Here is a 21,803-nt window from a genome sequence, read left to right as displayed (position 1 = left end):
ACAGGTGATTATTATCAGAATACTAGCACCTAACTCCTTTGTCCTCACTCTTACATGAACCCCTCCACAAAATATCTAAATCAAAACTCGAATCAGCTGAACAAGCTCTGACAGATATTACATTCACATTCAACTCTGCACAACTCACCCCGACTAACTACACACACACATAAATATAAACACATATAAAGGGAACGGAATGAACAGGCTTTAGTTTTCGGCACTTACTTCATTAGCTTGGCAACGTGTACATAACCAAACAACATAAGAAGAGACATAAATTGAACACACAGTAGTTACTATTCTACAACAGATTTTGGTAAAATATTCGCAGCTAGTGACAGAAGAATAATTGTGCTCCACACCAATTAGCGCAAAGAACGTGAAAATTCTGAAGAAAAAAGTTTGTAATGTGAAAATCTGCTTATGTCTCGTAAGCGATTTTATGGAGCGATCTACAGCCTCCGCCTAAATAAGAGGAAACGTAGACGCCAGCCAAAAATTCGATTAACTGTAAGTAATCACTTATTCACGTAAAAAATAAGACCTGAACTGTTTCATAATCTACAAATATCACAAAGATTCCATTGGGAGCGCCTTAAAGTAAAAGGCGAAAAGCATCTAGAACAAATAAAATACATAAAAGTAAGAAAATGGCGTTTGTTATTTACAAAACGGATATTTCTGTGCTTGCTACAGGTGATGGCCACGTAAACAAATTTATTATTTACTATTTCGTTTTGCCTTCAGACATTTTGTTTATATGAAGCGTTTAGAACACTTTCTAATTACATGTAATAACACCTGATTTCCAATTACTCTTTCCAGCATCGCTAAAACAGTCTTTAGAGTCAGGATGTATAACCTTTGATAAGTTGATTTCTTTTACTGAAAGATTTTACATACCTGATAGAATCTTTATGTCAAACATCTTGGCATAAAGTACCAAATATAATATTTTGTGAATTATTTTCAATACCCATAAAGTCTCACAGATCACAGTCCTGCAAGTAGTTATGAGAGATCAGTCATAATATTTGGTTTCACAATTACCACTTTAGGCGTTAAAATCCAACTGCCGTTTCCATATTTGGTTGCCAATATACCGTATTTATTTTTTTAATTAACCTGCTTTCCCCGACAAAAGCGGTAATAAAAAATTGTCTCAGACAACGTTCGCACATACTTTAATATGACTGAGAATGGTCACATGATACCTGAACTCAGCGGAAAAGCCTCAATGGCACAAAAAACGTATGGCAGTATATGTGAAAGTGCATTACGATACATTTGCCACCGATGACTTGTACACAGTCTGAGAACTGTCACTGCATTCGAAAATAATGGATAATACGTAATCAGTCATTGGTTGTTATTTCATGAAGGAATACATATCTTATGGAAAATGCTACATATGGCAGAATGACTATAACAGTAATTAAACTTTATCATACGAAAACTGCATTCAAATTGTTACTTTCCCTAACATAAGGCTGTTTGCAGAGACTAACAGAGATGTATACACAAATACATCACAGGTATATGTGCTAGAGGCAGCATTAAACAAATATTCTGGCAATAAATACGTAACTACTGCATCCTACATCCATTCAAATCTGCTCACCATTGGCAAGCTTTGGTCTCACTCAACAGTTTAGTATTCGTTACCAAACTGATGATTCCTTGATGCCTCATAATATGTGCTGTCAGCTAACCCCTCTTGTAGACAAGTTGTGCCATAATTTCCTCTTCCTCCTCTATTTAACTCAGTACCTCTTCTTTAGTCACACGATCTTCGTATCTAATCTTAAGCATTGTTATTTATCACCACATTTTGAAAGCGTCCATTGCCTTCTTGACAGAACTGTTCATCGTCCACATTTCACTTACATAAATGGCTACACTCCACACAAATACTTTTATAAAATAGTACCCAACCATTAAAATTTATATTAAATGGGAACAATTTTCTTTTTTTTTTTCAGAAGAGCTTTTATTGCTATTCACAGTCTGCATTTTATGTCCTGTCTGCTTCTGCCTTCTCAGTTACTGCTTCCCTTTCAATTCATTGAAGTTTTAGAACCTGATTTCTGTACAAGTTGTAGATAATCTTGCGTTTTATCGCTGATACCTCCGGAGCTTCAAAGAGTGTCTTTCAGTTAAGATTGTCAAAACCTATCTCTAAATATGCAAATGCTAGAAACACAGGTTTGCCTTTCTTCAGTTTGTCTACTTAGTTAAGTGGTAGAATCAGTATTGCCTCTCGTGTTCAGACGTTTCACAGGAAACTAACATTGTGCTCATGTTAGTTTGTGTAACCCATCCTCCTCCCCTCTCTACGTATTCTATTCGTTTAACCTTCTAACCTTCTCTTGTTTGCTTAGTTCTGGGTTGCCAAATGAGTTCTTGACAGCTGCTTCTCCTTTGAGCAAAGTTTTCTTTCTTCTTTCTTATTTAATGTCGGCACCTGAGTTTTCCAACTGCAAAATAACTGTTGCGATTTCGGACACTCTGTCAACGTCGATTTATACAACTCTCTTCTCCATGGTCTATTTTATTTGCTGCATTTTTATATTTTCCCCTGTCAATTAAGTTCGACAAATAAAGTTTTATCCAAAGATTTGTATTGTGCCTTTTTCCCATTTACATTCTCCGTTTACATTCTGCCAATACGAAATATTCGGGACACAGAAGCGATTGTTAATCGCAAAACTGCAGGAGAAAGGTGAATCTCACACTTTATCCGCAATTTTTGTGCAGCTGCTCACAAAGTATGTTAATAAAAATGTAGAAGTATACGTTAATAAGATAATGTGGTATGTGTTTACTTGTAACAAGAATAATTTATATATATTCCATGCAATTATTCGCGGATTTAAGTTGACTGAGGAACATGAGACAGCAGCTGTTACGTTTCCCACTCGGCTCTCCATTCGCCTCCCCACGCTCCGCGCTCACGCCGTGCTGCTCACAGGTTGCTACGCAACACGTTTCTTGTGACGCTCTGGTCTTGACGGGCCACTGACATAGAGGAAGGATGACTTCCAATACGTCCACGCACGTGAGGTGCCTAAATTTAAGGAGCATCTGCGACGGAACACGAGATTTGCCCCCTCTCTCCTACTGGACCCTGTGCCTACACAAATTCATGTGCCGAAGCTGTTTGATCTTTCTCGTGAGTGCCTGTGCAAGCTGAAGTTACAGTGTCACGAACGCCGGTGTTAATTATGTTAGATGGAGACAGACTGTTCTACTCCACAGTTAATCATACACTCATGCTCATAAATTAAGGATAATTGCAGAATGTGGCGTCACACAACGTGGCATTACACAAAACTCGCGCCAATAGCATAGGCACGTAGGGCACACACACGACACAGATATGTAAGTCCACGGCATTGGTGATAAGTTGAGAAAACGGTCCCGAAACACATGTGCTACCAAATGCCACTGTTTCCTATGCATGTATCCCGACATCAACATGGGATATGATCACCATGCACACGTACACAGGCCGCACAACGGGTTGGCATACTCTGGATCAGGAGGTCGAACAACTGCTGGGGTACAGCCATCCATTCTTGCACTAGTGCCTGTCGGAGCTCCTGAAGTGTCGTAGGGGTTTGAAGACGTGCAGCGATACGTCGACCGAGAGCATCCCGGACGTGCTCGATGGGGTTCAGGTCTGGAGAACAGGCAGGCCACTCCATTCGCCTAATATCTTCTGTTTCAAGGTACTCCTCCACGATGGTAGCTCGGTGGGGCCCTGCGTTATCATCCATCGGGAGGAAGGTGACCCACTGCACCCCTGAAAAGGTCGACTTACTGGAGCAAAATGACGTCACGATACACCTGACCTGTTACAGTTCCTCTGTCAAAGACATGAAGGGGTGTACGTGCACCAATCATAATCCCACCCCACACCATCAAACCAAGACCTCCACACAGGTCCCTTTCAAGGGCATTAAGGGGTTGGTGTCTGGTTCCTGGTTCACGCCGGATGAAAACCCAACGAGAATCACTCTTCAGACTACACCTGGACTCGTCCGTGAACATAACCTGGGACCACTGTTCCAATGACCATGTACTGTGTTCTTGACACCAGGTTTTACAGGCTCTCCTGTGACCAGGGATCAGTGGCTGCAGCTTGCAGGCCTCCAGGTGAATAAACCATGTCTGTTCAGTCGTCTGTAGATTGCATGTCTGGTGACAACTGTTCCAGTGGCTGAGGTAAGGTCCCGAGCAAGGCTACCTGCACTACTCTGTGGCCGTCTGCGGGCACTGATGGTGAGATATCGGTCTTCTTGTGGTGTTGTACACTGTTGACGTCCCATACTGTAGCGCCTGGACACGATTCCTGTCTGCTGGAATCGTTGCCATAATCTTGAGATCACACTTTGTGGCACACGGGGGGCCCGTGCTACGACCTGCTGTGTTTGACCAGCGTCCAGTCACCGTAGTATTCTACCCCTCATAACGTCATCAATATGTGTTCTTTGAGCCATTTTCAACACACAGTCACCATTAGCACGTCTGAAAACGTCTGCACACTTACCCGCTGCACCGTACTCTGACATGCACCAACACACCTCTGTGTATGTGGACTGCTGCCAGTGCCACGGTGCGTCGACCGCAAGGTCAGATGCACCGCATGGTCACACCCCGAGATGATTTAAGTCCGCAAACCGCCCACCAGAGCGTTGTTTCACCCTGTATCAGCATTATCCGTAATTTATGAGCATGAGTGATATTTGTGTTGTTTCTTCTTCTTTTTCAGTGGTCTTACGTCTTATTAGACGCACCTTATATTTGTAAGAGTGCGAACGTGCTAATGAAACTCATTAATCTGCCCACTGATATTAGTAACCTGTACTGTTTATTGTTTTCCTTGTCCACGTAACACAAACACATATTATGGCACCCATGCAGATTTGCTTCATACGGATACATGAAGTGAAGTTTTGAATAGGATAACATAAGATAATATATGGATGGTAATCGCACACCGAGTCCTTTTGTATGTCAGTAGCCAGGCGATACCCTATACCCCGACTAGAACGATGTTACATCATCTGGGGAATTATTACTTAACAGGTACACATCTTTAGAAAAAACAAAATGGAAACTTCTCAAAGTCGCAACCAATCTCTCACATTACAACGTAACTAGATGTTGGGCTAAACAACTAATCAGGATGAAACCACAGCCCGTGTGGCTGTGTATTACTTGCCAAAATTTTCTTATCCCAGCAAGAGCCCGAGGCTCTGCAGGAATGACTCTCCGTGTAATTCACACTCCACTGCTAGACCTGATGCTGCCGGGGCTTGAACTTGCGCCATCCAGTTGGGGCCGCCTTCCGAGTGACTACAAACAGCCCGTGCACGTCTCCAGGGGGTCTTGGGTTTGGGTCTAGTGCAACGCGCCCCTGACCGTTCACATCACGCCTTCCAGTGCTGCCATCAGCCATTGTAGAGAGGCACAGTGAATCAAGATTTAATCTGATAACGGGGAATTTCTGAGTTCACGTCCACAAGGACACTGGTAGTACGTATCCTGCGTCCTGCACTGGTTCATGAACAAACTTTCCTGGCATGTAATAGCGTCCACAACCTCATTACAATTGCTATAAAATGTAAACTTAAGAGACTTAGCTTTCCTTATTCCAGAAGAACTCAGTGATGACCTTAGCGGTTTCTTACCTCATGCCGGTTGCAATTACTACTTAAAGTGTTTTGAGTATATCCAACGAACGAGAGGGCACAGAGGTGTAAGATAGGTTGGCCACAGACGTGCTTCTAAATTCCAAAAGCAGATTTAGGTTCGCAGGATTCCACAGGCTACATAATCTGCACGCACAAACACGAAACAGTAACCGCATTTCAATTCCTAAGTGCTACAAGAAACTCATACCAGCAATCGCTTCGGCAGATGTCCGTAAAGGAATGGAGGAAAACTACAGTCAGATGTGACATGCAACACAGTGAATCGAAGAATTGATGTCACAGGAGTAGGGCTAGGGCACTTGTATAAAGGTTACGGAATGAGGAAGATGTGCGCATTAACTGGGAAGATGATGTTTAAAATTAACTGACAATTCAGTCAGTTTTTATAAAAGTTCTAGCGCATCCAGTTATCTGTGTGTGTTTGATTTACGTGTTTGGGACTTCTGGAGAGGAAATCATGTATGTGTGAATATTTTTAGTAGGGTACTTTTGTGCCAATTTATTGTGTAGTAGGAATAATTTCTTAGTATTTACGTCTCTGTACCTTTTTGAGAGGAAACCGTGTAAAGATAATCGGAAATAGAGGATATCTTAGCATTTAAATTGGGATTTTGGATATCTGTCTCTTAAATTACGGCTAAAAACACCATTACCATGGCCGGCTGGAGTGGCCGTGCGGTTCTAGGCGCTACAGTCTGGAACCAAGCGACCGCTTCCCTCAGGAAAATGTACCCAGATGCTTTTATCAGACAATTTGATGCACTGGTACCAAACGAATGGAGTGAATGGAGATTACAAGAAGCCATGTTCTCACGGTGCCCAGAAAACGGAAGATTTATGCCACTCGCTGACAGAATTCGAGGAGAAATTATTGGAAAATTTTTAGACCGCCTCCTCACATAACGGCATCCGCATTAAGACTGTCTTGGGGCAGGAGTTCACCAGGAGCATCAACAAGAATTTGAATACCTTTTTTCTTAAATATTTGTAAATGAATCGGGGTCTCAACGAACTGTTAGGACCTGATGATCTAGCTAGCAACCTGTGGAAATTAGCAAACGGCTTATAACTATCCCCAAAACAGGTAAAGCATTCCCTATCAGCGAATTATTACAGTTAGATTTCCTTAGTGCGGTTCATCACATATGACAAAACTCACAGAACAAGTGGTGTTCAAGGGCAGCACTAGCAAAATAATGGGTACTCTAATAGGCAATGAAGAGAAAACAGCCATCCGAGCTGCAAGAGTGGCAGGAGCAAGGTACAATGAATGGCGAACTGATTAAATGGCAATGTGAGATAGAAAGATTGCAGAAACGATCACGTGTAATAGACACCCGAGGTGCAGGTGTGCATTTTCAGGTGCTCGTGTGGGAAAACTGTTAGACTACTCTGTTGACGCCTTATCAGAGATTAAAGGAACCTGTCGCATGAGATTAATGTGACATAGACATTATGTGAGAGAATCACTTGTGGGGGAAAATATAACAGAACAGAAGACCAACTTTTAATCCTTCACTGTAGCAGAAATTTGTAGAAAAAGGTTTTTTGGAAATTTTGACTCGGGTAGGCGGTTTTCAACTAATGCGAAAGGAACAATGGAAGAACTACAACGACGAGGTTCGATACAGGTATTACGGCTACAAGGTGTTTGGGTTCTGGGTGCCACAAGAGAGAGGAGCAAGCTTGGATTTAATCTCAATAGGGGAGCACGTGTTTGAGCAATGTACGCTGGTAATCCTTCATTTACGTATTAATGGAATATCTGTGGGAATTGCAAGTTTGTATAGGAAGTGTTGATCAGTAATTTAATAAGTTCTATCGTCTGACAATTACCACTGCATTGAGCAGTAAACCGGTTATTAATTTTAATATAGGTACGAAATTTGTTAAAAATTCTGGGTACTGTTTCAACTACACTCCTGGAAATGGAAAAAAGAACACATTGACACCGGTGTGTCAGACCCACCATACTTGCTCCGGACACTGCGAGAGGGCTGTACAAACAATGATCACACGCACGGTACAGCGGACACACCAGGAACCGCGGTGTTGGCCGTCGAATGGCGCTAGCTGCGCAGCATTTGTACACCGCCGCCGTCAGTGTCAGCCAGTTTGCCGTGGCATACGGAGCTCCATCGCAGTCTTGAACACTGGTAGCATGCCGCGACAGCGTGGACGTGAACCGTATGTGCAGTTGACGGACTTTGAGCGAGGGCGTATAGTGGGCATGCGGGAGGCCGGGTGGACGTACCGCCGAATTGCTCAACACGTGGGGCGTGAGGTCTCCACAGTACATCGATGTTGTCGCCAGTGGTCGGCGAAAGGTGCACGTGCCCGTCGACCTGGGACCGGACCGCAGCGACGCACGGATGCACGCCAAGACCGTAGGATCCAACGCAGTGCCGTAGGGGACCGCACCGCTACTTCCCAGCAAATTAGGGACACTGTTGCTCCTGGGGTATCGGCGAGGACCATTCGCAACCATCTCCATGAAGCTGGGCTACGGTCCCGCACACCGTTAGGCCGTGTTCCGCTCACGCCCAAACATCATGCAGCCCGCCTCTAGTGGTGTCGTGACAGGCGTGAATGGAGGGACGAATGGAGACGTGTCGTCTTCAGCGATGAGAGTCGCTTCTGCCTTGGTGCCAATGATGGTCGTATGCGTGTTTGGCGCCGTGCAGGTGAGCGCCACAATCAGGACTTCATACGACCGAGGCACACAGGGCCAACACCCAGCATCATGGTGTGGGGAGCGATCTCCTACACTGGCCGTACACCTCTGGTGATCGTCGAGGGGACACTGAATAGTGCACGGTACATCCAAACCGTCATCGAACCCATCGTTCTACCATTCCTAGACCGGCAAGGGAAGTTGCTGTTCCAACAGGACAATGCACGTCCGCATGTATGCCGTGCCACCCAACGAGCTCTAGAAGGTGTAAGTCAACTACCCTGGCCAGCAAGATCTCCGGATCTGTCCCCCATTGAGCATGTTTGGGACTGGATGAAGCGTCGTCTCACGCGGTCTGCACGTCCAGCACGAACGCTGGTCCAACTGAGGCGCCAGGTGGAAATGGCATGGCAAGCCGTTCCACAGGACTACATCCAGCATCTCTACGATCGTCTCCATGGGAGAATAGCAGCCTGCATTGCTGCGAAAGGTGGATATACACTGTACTAGTGCCGACATTGTGCATGCTCTGTTGCCTGTGTCTATGTGCCTGTGGTTCTGTCAGTGTGATCATGTGATGTATCTGACCCCAGGAATGTGTCAGTAAAGTTTCCCCTTCCTGGGACAATGAATTCACGGTGTTCTTATTTCAATTTCCAGGAGTGTATTTCATATGTAAAAGAACGTTTGTGCTTTTATTCCAGTATATCTTTAATGTTTCCCATTTACTGAATATATCGAATTGAGTTCAAATAAATTTTGTGATGATAATTATAACAGGAACACTATGTTAAATCTACGCACAAAACAAAACCTGACAGCCGAAAACTGTTGTATGATCTAAAGAAATGTAATTGGAAGCTAGGTGTCCTCAGAATATTGCAAACAACATAAATATCTACAGATAGACGAATATAGAACAAATGTAGTTTGCAAAAAGCATTTGTAGCTCTGTAGAACATTATTTCTCGCAATGGGTTAATAAAGAGCAGTACAGTTCACAAGATTATAGTAATCATATACTTACATTCTCATCATGTGCCTGCAGTGTATGAAAATTACATTGACTCTTTTCTTTTCCGAAATCAGCGTTTGACCAGTACTTTCCACTGGCGTCAGCTTTAGTAGGGAATGACGAAGCACCAGACTGATGTATCTGCGGGTTCTCAGACACCTGGAAGAGTTAAGAATGACTGGATCAGTGCTTCGTCTGTCGTTTCCCGAGCAGGTTCATTCAATGAAGTAAAAGCGGTTAAGCTTTTTCGTACTTTTCTTGCCACAACAAAGTGATAAAGAGAAAAACAACAATTACTTTTTTTTTTGAGTCATCAGTCTTCTGACTGTTTTGATGCGGCCCACCACGAATTTCGCACCCAAGGACAAGAGAGTGCCCTGAACCTCCTCCCTGTATGACAAGGCCTTTGGCAGAGTGAAGGCGACTTCTTATATCGGAAACATTCGGCCGCCAGTGCTGATTATTAAACAAGATTTAAACGGTGGTGGGTTTCAAACGCGGGAACGAGGACGTTTTGATCATGAATCAAAGACACTACCCCTCCCCCTTTTCATTTTGTCCGTTATTTTTGGTTGAATTTGGTCGCAGCAGACATCACATGAGATCCATTGAAGTTCTTTGTTGATCTTTTCATTCAGTTTTTTTTTTTTAAATTACAGAGACTAGTCAGCTCTCTGACCGAACACACTGAGCTACCATGCCAACATCCCTAGCCCATGGCTGCTAACATTTGTATGTGAAATTGGAATCGAGACTGCCACTAAATTCTTGACGCAGATGCTAAAGTTGCAATAATATTCTGACATTAAATACAGATATTTTGATTATTATATTAATTCCATGTCACGGTTAACATCGCGAGAGAAATCAGAATGTAAATATATTGCGATCACTGGAACACAACAAGCACACTATGTGGTCAAAAGGCGCCAGATATAGCATTGACAAGTGAGTGCATTATGTGACTGAGTCCAGGCTATTTATCTGGAGGGTCATAACAGCAGGTACGATGATTCAACATGGTAAGACTTCCTCTGTCAATATTTACAGACACTAGAACTGAGTATGACCTAACGTAATGCGTTTGTAGGAATCTGCGAGCATCCAGTATGCCAGAGATACTTCACAATAGTTATAAGTGCTCAGATCCAATATTATGCTGTGCAGCTGTGAACGGAATATGGCATCTTTTTAAAACAACCGGTATACACCGATATTCTGCTGGGAAGGCAGTGGGACAAGGCGAGTCCATCTACAAGGGCTATGAGGCTTGGAATGTGTGTGTGTGTGTGTGTGTGTGTGTGTGTGTGTGTGTGTGTGTGTGTGTTTGTGGGTGTGGAACGGTGGGTGGGTGAGTGTGTACGCAGTTGCATAACTCATGAAATAGGCGCACGGAGAAAACTTCCCATTGGGGGCAAGATTCTAAAAAATCTGGTTGTGGTGGTACTGATTTGGTAAGTGTGCAAACCTGTCATGCCCGCTCAACTAAATCTGATGAAAGTTACAAGAAACTTTTTGTATCTTAAACGATTAATATCCATGTCGTATTTATAGAGATAGACTACTTTGTCACATAAATAATCACTCAACACTGTACAAAACATATCTGTTTACACTATTAAAGTATGTGAGGATGTCCCCCTTTTCAGTCAACAATCTGAAATCATATCCTTTTATGGCTAAACTCATGGCGTCCAACAAATTATAAAATGAAGCTAATAAATGTTTACAAAAGATATTAAGTCGTTTTCCCATGGCGTTAGGGTGAAAATAAACATTAAAAACCTGAAATAAAAATAATATCTGAATGACCGAAAATTCTATTGGATATCAGCAAAAAAAGGGGAATAAACATGAATAATTTATTTTCACAAAACTTCACATTTGAGAACGCTTCTGGATTCAGTGCGCTGTTTTCACACTTTCTTTTTATTTGTTGAAGAAAAAGGAGTACTGATGATAGGCATGTTTACTGCTGGCTCATTTATATTGTGCTGGGAATCTGCACATCAAGAAGTTCGATCGGTGCCTTTCTGCATCTCAATAAAAGATTTACAAGGAACTACCAAAGAACAGACTGTGGTCAATACTTCAGCACTTTTCTACAAAGCTTTGCATTTATCTGGGATACAGAACAGCGTCTAAACCGACGCCCACCAAGTAATCAGCATAACTTCTCGTGAACAGAGTGAGAAGTAGAAGAGTCTAAGATTTATAACGACAGCTTAAGTCCAGTATTTCATGTAGTGACCAGTAATGTTAAGATTGCAGCTTAGGAGAGTCATAGACAGTTATTGCTTCACAGTAGCTAGGGTCTATAATCAATAAAAATCCTGCACCAATATTCTAGGAGATTGGTAGTACATACTCTTTACACCTCCCACCACGACCACGGCCATATGCGCATGTCATTTTGTGTGCAATGTAGCAACAATGCTCTCCAACACTGCATCCATAAAAAATAAAGTTATTTTAAGGGAAGTATAGTTTTGTCTTCTTCTTTTTCCTTCAAGTAGTAGGCAATTTTCTGCTGCATCCTCTTGTCTGTATTGTTTGATGTTTTTTCTTTTTGATTTCCTCACCTCTTACTTGGTCTACCTATTGAACATTTCCCTATTGGCTCATAACTTACTATGATTTTAGGAATTATATTTTTATTTATGGATCTGGTCGATCTTAAAGCTGAAATAATGTAGATGAAAGTATTTCCTGTGCATAGATTGCGATATTTTCTGTACACGAATGTGACAGCTCGAGTACACAAAGCAATGGCTCTCATCTGGTGACATGTTGGAGATACAACTATAGATCCACTTAGAAACATAAGCACGTTTTCATGTAATGAACTTTTTTCTTCGTAATTTTCATATTCTTTGACCTATTTGCTGTAGAGTACTATTAGTCTTCTGTCACTAGTTGCAGATATTTTATCGAAAACGTGCTGTAGAGTCGTAGCTACTGTGGTCACTTTCTCTCTTTCAGATTGATTTTTTTACTTACATGTTGTCACCCTAACGAACTACATGCTGAAAACTAACATCTATTTATTACTGTTCTGTCTGTCGCTCTCTCTCTCTCTCTCTCTCTCTCTCTCTCTCTCTCTCTCTCTCTCTCTCTCTCTCTCCGTGTGTGTGTGTGTGTGTGTGTATGTGTGTGTGTGTGTGTGTGTGTGTGTGTGTGTGTGTGTGTGTACATGACAGAGAGAGAAAGAGTGTGTATAAGTATGGATTAGTATTTTGTCTCTCTCTGTGTGTAAGAAAGATAAAGAGGGTATATATACGTTTTCTCTTGTGCGAGTGTGTGTTTGTCGGTATTCTGCAGGCGGTGTCAACACGGGATGAACTAGATAACTAATAAAAAAAGAAATATAATAACAAACATGAAAATAGAGCAATACACACAGAATCTGTAACATTCAGAAAACATATGAAAAACTTAGGAATGAAAAACCCCAGAACAACCACCTCTGGCCGTAATAACGGCCTTGATACGGCTGGACATTGAGTCAAACAGAGATTGGATGGCGTGTACAGTTACAGCTGCCCATCCAGCTTCAACACGATACCACAGTTCATAAAGAGTAGTGGCTGGCGTATTGTGACGAACCAGTTCCTCGGCCACCATTGACAGACGTTTTCAGTTGGTGAGAGATGTGGAGAATGTGCTGGCCAGGGCAGCAGTCGAACATTTTCTGTATCCAGAAAGGCCCGTACAGGACATACAACATGCGCTCGTGCATTATCCTGCTGAAATGTAGGGTTTCGCAGGGATCGAATGAAGGGTAGAGCTACGGGTCATAACACATCTGAAATGTAACGTCCACTGTTCAAAGTGCCGTCAACCAATGGCATCCCATACCATCACGCCGGGTGATACGACAGTATGGCGATGACGAATACCCGCTTCCAATGTGCGTTCACCACGATGTCGCCAAATACGAATGCGACCATCATGATGCTGTAAAAAGAACCAGGATTCATCCGAAAAAATGACGTTTTGCCATTCGTGCACCCAGGTTCGTCGTTGAGTATACCATCGCAGGCGCTATTGTCTGTGGTGCAGCGTCAATGGTAACCGCAGCCATGGTCTCCGAGCTGATAGTCCATGCTCCTGCAAATGTCGTCGAACTGTTCGTGCAGATGGTTGTTGTCTTGCAAACGTCCCCATCTCTTGACTCAGGGATCGAGACGTGGCAGCACGATCCGTTAAAGCCATGCGGGTAAGATGCCTGTCATCTCGACTGCTAGTGATTCGAGGCCGTTGGGATCCAGCACGGCATTCCGTATTACCCTCCTGAACCCACCGATTCGATATTCTGCTAACAGTCATTGGATCCCGACCAACTTGAGCACCAATGTCGCGATACGATAAAAAACTGCAATCCGACCTTTGTCAAAGTCGGAAACGTGATGGTACGCATTTCTCCTCTTTACACGAGGCATCACAACAACGTTTCACCAGGCAACGCCGGTCAACTGCTGTTTATGTATGAGAAATCGGTTGGAAACTTTCCTCATGTCAGCACGTTGTAGGTGTCACCACCGGAGCCAACCTTGTGTGAATGCTCTGAAAAGTTAATCATTTGCATATCACACCATCTTCTTCCTGTCGGCTAAATTTCGCTTCTGTAGCATCTTATCTTCGTGATGTAGCAGTTTTAATGGCCAGTAGTGTACTTAAACGTAGCTAACCTAAGGACATCACACACATTCATGCCCGAGGCAGGATTGAATCTGCGACCGTAGCCGTCGCGCGGTTCCAAACGGTTGCGCCTAAAACCATTCGGCCACCAAGACTGGCGGAAGTGGAGACAGAAATTGACTAGTATCCTACACTTCATAGCAGATCAGTAACTTCTCAAACATGGTAGGGTATTCCGAGAGTAAATTTACCCCGACAGTGATATCAGGGAACCCACTCACCGCTACACCGCTCGGAAAGAGTCCGAAGAGACTGGCGCAGATCGGCGGCAGCTCTCGGGGCGGCGGCGCGTTGAACGGCGGGCAGAGCTGGCCCTCGGCCATGGCGAGCGCCAGCTGCGACAGGTACACGTTGCGGTCGCGCCTCTGCTTCCGCGTCTTCCGCATACCCTCCAGCCGCTGCAACCACTCCTGCACAGGGTGTCTACCTCATCTGAATGTCAGGAGGCGAAGCGCGTCAGCTCCACGTCAGCCACACAAGATACGGCACACAGAATTACAGGCAATCTAACGCGGTACACGACAATATTCTGTTTTTGGTTTCTCTGTTGTTCGTGTTACGCATAAACGCAGCTTCAGAAGACGTAAATGTATCCTCTCTGCAGATAATGCACGTACAGAAACAAACGGTAGACTAAGTTCCATTAGTTAAAAGACACCTAACGAAATATTTGAAAACACCAATGGATGGTTCGAGGCAAATGGATTAGCCCTGAGTTTTGATAAGACTCAACAGATAGACTACAGCCTAAAAGGTATGTGCTAAGGTCTGGTCGGGGTAGCTCCAGAAAATAGTCGGTAGTTGCCAGCCGCAAGGCTGAATGAGCATAATATCTTTGAGTAGGAGGTTCTTTGATGGTTAAGAGAGCCAGGCGCGGGCAGTAAAAAACTGAAGGGTCGCAGGTAGGTGCCCAGAGAAAGCACATGTGTGCAGACAGCTTTAAGGCGTCCTTTTATCCTGTGAAAGTATCAGTGATAAGGTTGCTCTAAATTAATTATTCAGCAAACCTGCATCTGACTGCGTCTGTGAACTTGTTTCTTGTACTCCTCCATTTTGCCAGCAATGCAACATGTATTTGACTCGGCAATAAAATTTAAGAGAATAATGCCGTTTGTGGAATGGCATTAAGATGGTACTGGAAAATTAACTTTTGGCCCTGATGTTTACTTGGTTCTTTCATTGGTGGATAACTTTATTACTCATTTCCATATTCAATTTAGGCAAAGGATTTGGATTATGATTCGGGCTGTTAGAACCACGATGTTGGTCTCAATACATATATTGTAAAATTTTAAGTCATACATCAAACCTACCGTAGCACGAAACACTCTAACAAAAATTTTACCAAACGCTTACTGTGTCAAACCTTGGACATACAAATCCTAACTCTGAATACTATCTAACAAAACCAATTTGAAATCATTATATATGTTCTCTCATTTACGCGCTAAGGTTTGGTCTGGGGCAGCGAGCGCGACCTACCTTACAGCTGTCACCACACGTCTGCTTTCTCTGGACACCTACCTGCGACCCCTCGGTTTTTTACTGCCAGCGCCTGGCTCTCTTAAACATCAAAGAACCTCCTACTCAAAGATATTATACTCGTTCGACCTGGCGGCTGGCAACTACCGACTATTTTCTGGAGCTACCCTGATCAGACCTTAGCACATACCTTTCAAGCCTTAATTTCAAAACCCACTGCTGCGATCATCAAAAAGTCTTAGCTAATCTACATTTTCAATGTTTGTGATTGCTGTTGTTGTCTGTTGTTGTGATCTTCTGTCCGAAGCCTCGTTTGATACAGTTCTCCATACCACTTCACCATGTGCAAGCCTCTTCAACCCGAATAAATACTGCAACTTGCATGCTTTTGAATCTGTTTAGTGTATTCATCTCTTGATTCCCCTCCACAATTTCTACCTCCCACACTTCCCTCCAGTACTAAACAGGTCATACTTGATGTCTCAGAATGTGTCCTATCAAACGATCCCTTCTTTTAGGCTATTTGTACCAAAAATTCTTCTCTCCCCAATTCTACTCAATATTTACTCATTACCTACATTACTCTCGGATTTGTCGAGCCCTGTCATAGGCAGCAGATGTGTTGGAAAGGCATTTGAATGGAATAGACATTGTCTTGAAAGAAGGAGATAAGACGAATCTCACAAAAAAGCCAAAAGAAGAGTAATGGAATGTAATCGAATTGAATCAGACGATGCTGAGGGTACTGAGTCGGGAAACGAGACACTAGAAATAGTAGACGAGTTTGAAGACTAAATACTGTTTTAGGTGTTTTAAAAATAAAGACACAGCCGTTTATAAGCATTTTATTATCATTACCTCGAAACAATACGTTTAGGACATGAGATTATCCTGCTGGTTTACGAAGTTCTATACCGTTATTGGGCCCAAATCCCAGTTTATCGTGTAACAGGATTTAGTCTCCACAAAACTGTGTTGCTTGATAATATTACTCGGGGATATCTGTCAGTACGCCAAATTTTATTGTTCAGTCCCAAGTAGTTTCTTATTTACCATTTAATAACACGTTTCAAGTCACAAGCCTCTGGCGCCTAGCTCCCTCAAAAAACATTTTAAATCACGTATTGTCCCTGTTTATTTGTCCGAACAAATCTAGCCACGGCGGGTAAGCATATAATAATGAAGCAGGCTTTATGGTCGTATTTCTGTAAGTTTGGAACACACGCACGTCTTTTAACAGTTTTAAAATTTCTAATGGTGCGGCGGTGCGCTATCGGAATGGGCTGTGACATTACCAGAGTAATAAATGCTGAACAGAGGTATAGAGCGACAGTCTTTGGTCTTGGTATACAGCATTCTTAACATTGCGCTCTCCTTTTTCTCAGAACTTGGCCTTTCACCTGCTGTTTCTTTTATCTGATTATCTGCCCTTTCACTACATCAATGCATCTTGCAGATAAGAATCTGGCAAAAAGCATACATGGCATAGGCATTTCGGCAGTCAAGCTATTGTCTGCGCCACTGAAAGCCAAGATAAAACGGGAGATTACATTGTCGAGAAGAGGGCGGAGTAGTGAAACGACAGCCGACCTAATATTATGCATTACCACACAACATTAAGACATAAATGGATCAGTTTTATGATCACATATTCATGAATTAATATTTCGTAATTAGCTCCAAATACTTCCATGTCTGAGTTTTTTCTGTCAGTCTGAGTGGTTCTTGTTGGAGGCACTGAAAACCTCATACGATGAGCCTTGAGGCCGTACTGAAGGGTAACTGTGTACTGCATGACCATCAGATATTATCAGCTGGTTATTGCCTCCACTTCTGTCAGCCGGTCCGGCTTGAATCCTGTCTATATTCATTTAACACGGGCAGTTATCAACCATGTCACACGTGAAACTGCTTTCTAAATACGTAGATGTACCAGCTGTGCAAGCCGTCATGAACTTTTATTAAAATTGTTTACTTCGTCGATTCTCATTATTTTCAGGAAGTAAGAGTTAACTGGCGACCGATGACAAGGACAAAGGAGACGGAGCACTAGCTCATATACGACAAGGACTGCCTTTTGCAAAGAAACCATCCAGCCATTCACCTTCATCTATTTAGGGCAACAACCGCAAATCTAAATCTGTATATCTGAACGAGGATTTGAAACCCATCCCTCTTGAATACGAATACTACTGGTTCGCTTAGGTGAGACATTATGCTGTGAAATACTGCTTTCTTTAATACTTCTGCGCTTCAAAGTTGTACAAACTCTTTACGAATAACTTCTGGACAATCACACAGATAATGTTACAATTTAAGGAGATGGTCGTAATTACTTATTCAGTTTCCTAAGATACGAATTCGAAGATGAAGCTTTCTTTTTATTTAAAATAATAAATTTCAGCTAGATTAAATACATATTACGCAGTAAAAATAGAAAATCATGAAAAAGATGAAAGTTTACTAACTTATGGGTATTCCCTCACTTTCAAATGGAAGTTACATGTTGATTCTAACAGAAGGAAAAGAGTAGAATAAAGAAGTTCCATTTTTGGGGAAGAACGTCGAGGTACAGAACAAGAGAACGCTAAAGAAATTCAGGAATAGGATACCCTTAAAATGTTTGGAAGAACTCAGTTATAATGATTTTCTCTAAAAAATCAGTCCTTTCCCTATGCTTTTTAAGTGAAGAGGTATTTGTATGGCAGTCAAGAAGAAGAAAGTAATTCAGCTGACCAAGGATACTAAGTAAAACACAAGATGGTGAATATGAAGTTAGTTATTTGCTTATGCTGTGGGTTATATATGCATTAACTCGTTAGGAAAGACAAGGTGTCACTAGGTACATAAAAATATGTTTTTCCTTGTTGAAAGCATGACAACATGCTGCCAATTTAAATAAATAGCCTCTTCATTTAATTTTAATCTACATTAAATTTAATAAATGTAGCTCAGTCACAAATATAAATTACCTGTTTAGAAATGAGGAGCAGAAAGAGCTGCAAGCGTATGCGATTGTTATATGTTTTGTCTGACACGGTCTATAATTCACGATGGAGGTTGTCAAATGGTTTAATGGCTGCACATTTTCTCTGCAAGAGTAAGATTCAGTTGTAGACAGAATTTCCGAATGATACTTTACAAACTTCTGCCGATTCTCACAATACATTTCACAAAAGAGGAAATGTATTGTTAGTTTGTTGGTACTACGTCCAAGTTTTTACCACCTGCCTTCATTAAGTTCGAGGATACACACCATATATTATACTTGCATGTTTCTGCCCAATAAATACTTTATATATATCTGCGAAATTTCCCAGAAAATAATTCCGTATGATATTAATGAATGGCAGTATCATAACAAGACAAGTTATAGAGGTACTTATCACGCAAATCAGAAGTTGAATGAGGAACAATGTGTTGCTGAACTCAGCGTTTGAGGAAACCTGTAAGCTGTGAGCGATTCAAGTACTGATCCCCACACACACCTATAGCGATCCTTATTATTATTCACTCTTATGTATTTCCTGTTTGCCAAGATCTGTAATTATTGATGATGATGCTTTCGGCCTTGTACAGAACTGCAAGAACTGCTTTTTTCTTAGTGATAGGACATTTACCAAGTGCCAATAAGTAACTTTTGTGAATATCTCATTAGTGATTCCTCTATTGTTTGATGTCTGTTGTCTTTGGCTACCCAGAAGAAGATGAATACAAGGTGGGCTTAAATGTGTTTTTGACGCAGTGCACTACTTGGTCGCAACAGTATGTGATCCTATCACAGACAGATTCAGCATGCCTAATTAACGGCACTTTGTATAGTATGACGACCAGGCTGAATACTTTGGGTGGTTATCGACATTACTGAAGTAATTTAGTTGCTTTTTTTGGGCTCCACAATTCTGCACACAAGTACAATGTTTACAGACATGACATTCCACTTTTTAGATTAAGGAAAGTCATCAGAAAGTGCATATGGTCAAAGAAACGAATTACAACAGCATGATGAGCTTCGACTGATCAGTGGAGACCTACCAACAGAAAAACAATGTCCAGAAAAGAAAACAGGCTTAGTAATCATTACTCTGTGATAGTTACTCTCGGGAATTGTCTCCAAAATGAAATGAAAACTTTCGTCAACAATTTCTTAGCTTACCAAGCCTAATTTCTGTAACATTGTTCGATGCTTTCACTGTTTTCATTTTCTAACAAATATTTATCTTACTGTGCAAAGAAACCATCCAGCCATTTACCTTCATCGATTTAGGTGAACAACCGCAAATCTAAATCTGTATATCTGGACGAGGATTTGAAACCCATCTCTCTTGAAGTATTCTCATAATACAATCCTGGCAAAAAACTTTATTCTAAAATCCTGTATCTGAATCATATCGATTAGATTCACAAGCAAAATAATCACTGCTAGCACCGTGTCACCTTCTAAGATTCACATCTTTCAGTCGTTAATTAATCACCGTTGATAGCTTAAATTTAAACATTTTAGTATACACCAATCAGTAACAGTATTGCTTGGTCGAATGTGAGACTAATCAGTACCAAACATTTAAAGTTTTTTTATTTAGTTTGCTCTGAAATGTTACTGTCGATTATATCTATAGGCTGAAGACGTCATATTGTGCACTGTTATCAACAATAAAAATAACATAAAGAATCCATGATGACTTACATTTACTACAGCAAAACTCATGGAAAAGAAGAGAATGGAGTTGTAGAAATTATAACTTTTGTACCTGGCATAATCCTTTGTCCTTTTCATTCTGAAGTTCCTTCAAGTTTTTTTCAAAGAAATAAAGATAAAACTTAAAATCTTCTTCTAACCTGTCACTCGGACCCATCTGACTTTCCTGTTGTTGTTTGCACACATACTGCATTTCCTAACTTTATTACGTTTCATTCCCAAAACGGACACTTCAGATTCTTCAATGAAATGCTATAGTGCTCGAAGCACACAATCATCATTGCGACATTGTACACACTATAAAACAGAAATAAATGTTGGGTAATGTTTACGTTACAGAGAAACACAAACAGAAAATTTAAAGATGCTAGCACCGCTGAACAAATACTGTAAAATCTCTGCTAGCGTCAGTGTCAATTTATTTCACAGCAGATTATTATCTTTGGTTGTTAAACATGAACGATAACACTAATGTAATGGAATTACATTTCAATTGCCTTTTCCATAGGAAAGAACATCAGTACCTCACTAAACATTAAAGCAACTCGAGTACTCCTGATGAGTACTGAATTACATTAACTTTATATAGCTCTCTAAATGTAAAATACTTTACCTCGTATCGCTGAAGTGCAAGAAAATCTTTGCTTTGCGTCCCATAACATCAGACTCAGAAATGTGAAACGCGCCCCACACAAAATATGCCTGTAAATGCAGCAGAGAAATATTTTTAATCCTATATTTCTTCTTCAGATCAACGCACCATTGAATACGGTTGCTGTTATTAACAGTAACATCTAATACGAGGTTTTCGACTTCATTGTGTTGCTGTAAAGAATCACTTTGTTTATCCTGGTTGACATAATAGGCCTAATATTACGAAGCTGCGTTCTTGACTGACATGAGTTTCGAGCTTTTCATTGAAGAATTAACGAGTACAAGAGATTTGGCTTAAGCAGAAAATGGTAAAATGTAAGAACATCAAAACCTTCATTACGCGTAGCATCTTAAGTGTTGATTATTTCATATACCAGATGTTTTTAACAAATTCTATCTATTCAGGAACGTAATTCGAAGACAGCTTTCACAGATCGATAATTATAATTAGTTGTGTTAAACATGCTATACATTCTGAACACGAAACAGAACACGGGAAACGTTTCCCTTTACGTAAAATTTTCGTACTTATATTTTCGTTGATTACTGACGACCGTGAGACATCATTATAGTTGATAGTTTCTTTGGCATATAAGTGTAAGGAATCAGACTGTCCGTTGTGGATACGTTGCTGGATCAGTTTTGAACATACAATAATGAATTTAGCGAACTGACAGAGGAATGCAGAAAATCTACAACCGGTAAAACCACATTAAGTGAAGAGTGCACTAAAACGGTATCAGTTGGAATTCCTAATAGTAGTTAGTTATCCTCTACTGCAGAGTATCTCTACCAGACAGACTTAACAAAACGATCAGGATTACTTATTATCCAATGAGCCACTTCTGTCGGGCA

The 21,803-nt window shown here is 41.5% G+C and overlaps 1 protein-coding gene across 1 annotated transcript in view; it reads right to left on the bottom strand.

Annotated features, from left to right (window-relative positions):
* The window catches only part of LOC126346048 (uncharacterized), a 56,311-nt gene extending 41,812 nt beyond the window's left edge, over window positions 1–14,499 (bottom strand). The window contains exons 1-2 of the mRNA XM_050002157.1: window positions 14,335–14,499; window positions 9,425–9,571 (exon numbers count right to left, since the gene is read on the bottom strand). Coding sequence (XP_049858114.1) covers window positions 9,425–9,571; window positions 14,335–14,499 — 312 coding nt within the window. The remainder of the gene's footprint in view (window positions 1–9,424; window positions 9,572–14,334) is intronic.
* Window positions 14,500–21,803: the final 7,304 nt, after the last annotated feature.

The sequence above is a fragment of the Schistocerca gregaria genome, chromosome 1 (genome assembly GCF_023897955.1).
Source record: "Schistocerca gregaria isolate iqSchGreg1 chromosome 1, iqSchGreg1.2, whole genome shotgun sequence".
NCBI classification, from domain to species: Eukaryota; Metazoa; Arthropoda; class Insecta; order Orthoptera; family Acrididae; genus Schistocerca; species Schistocerca gregaria.
This window is presented reverse-complemented; position numbering and strand designations above follow the sequence as displayed.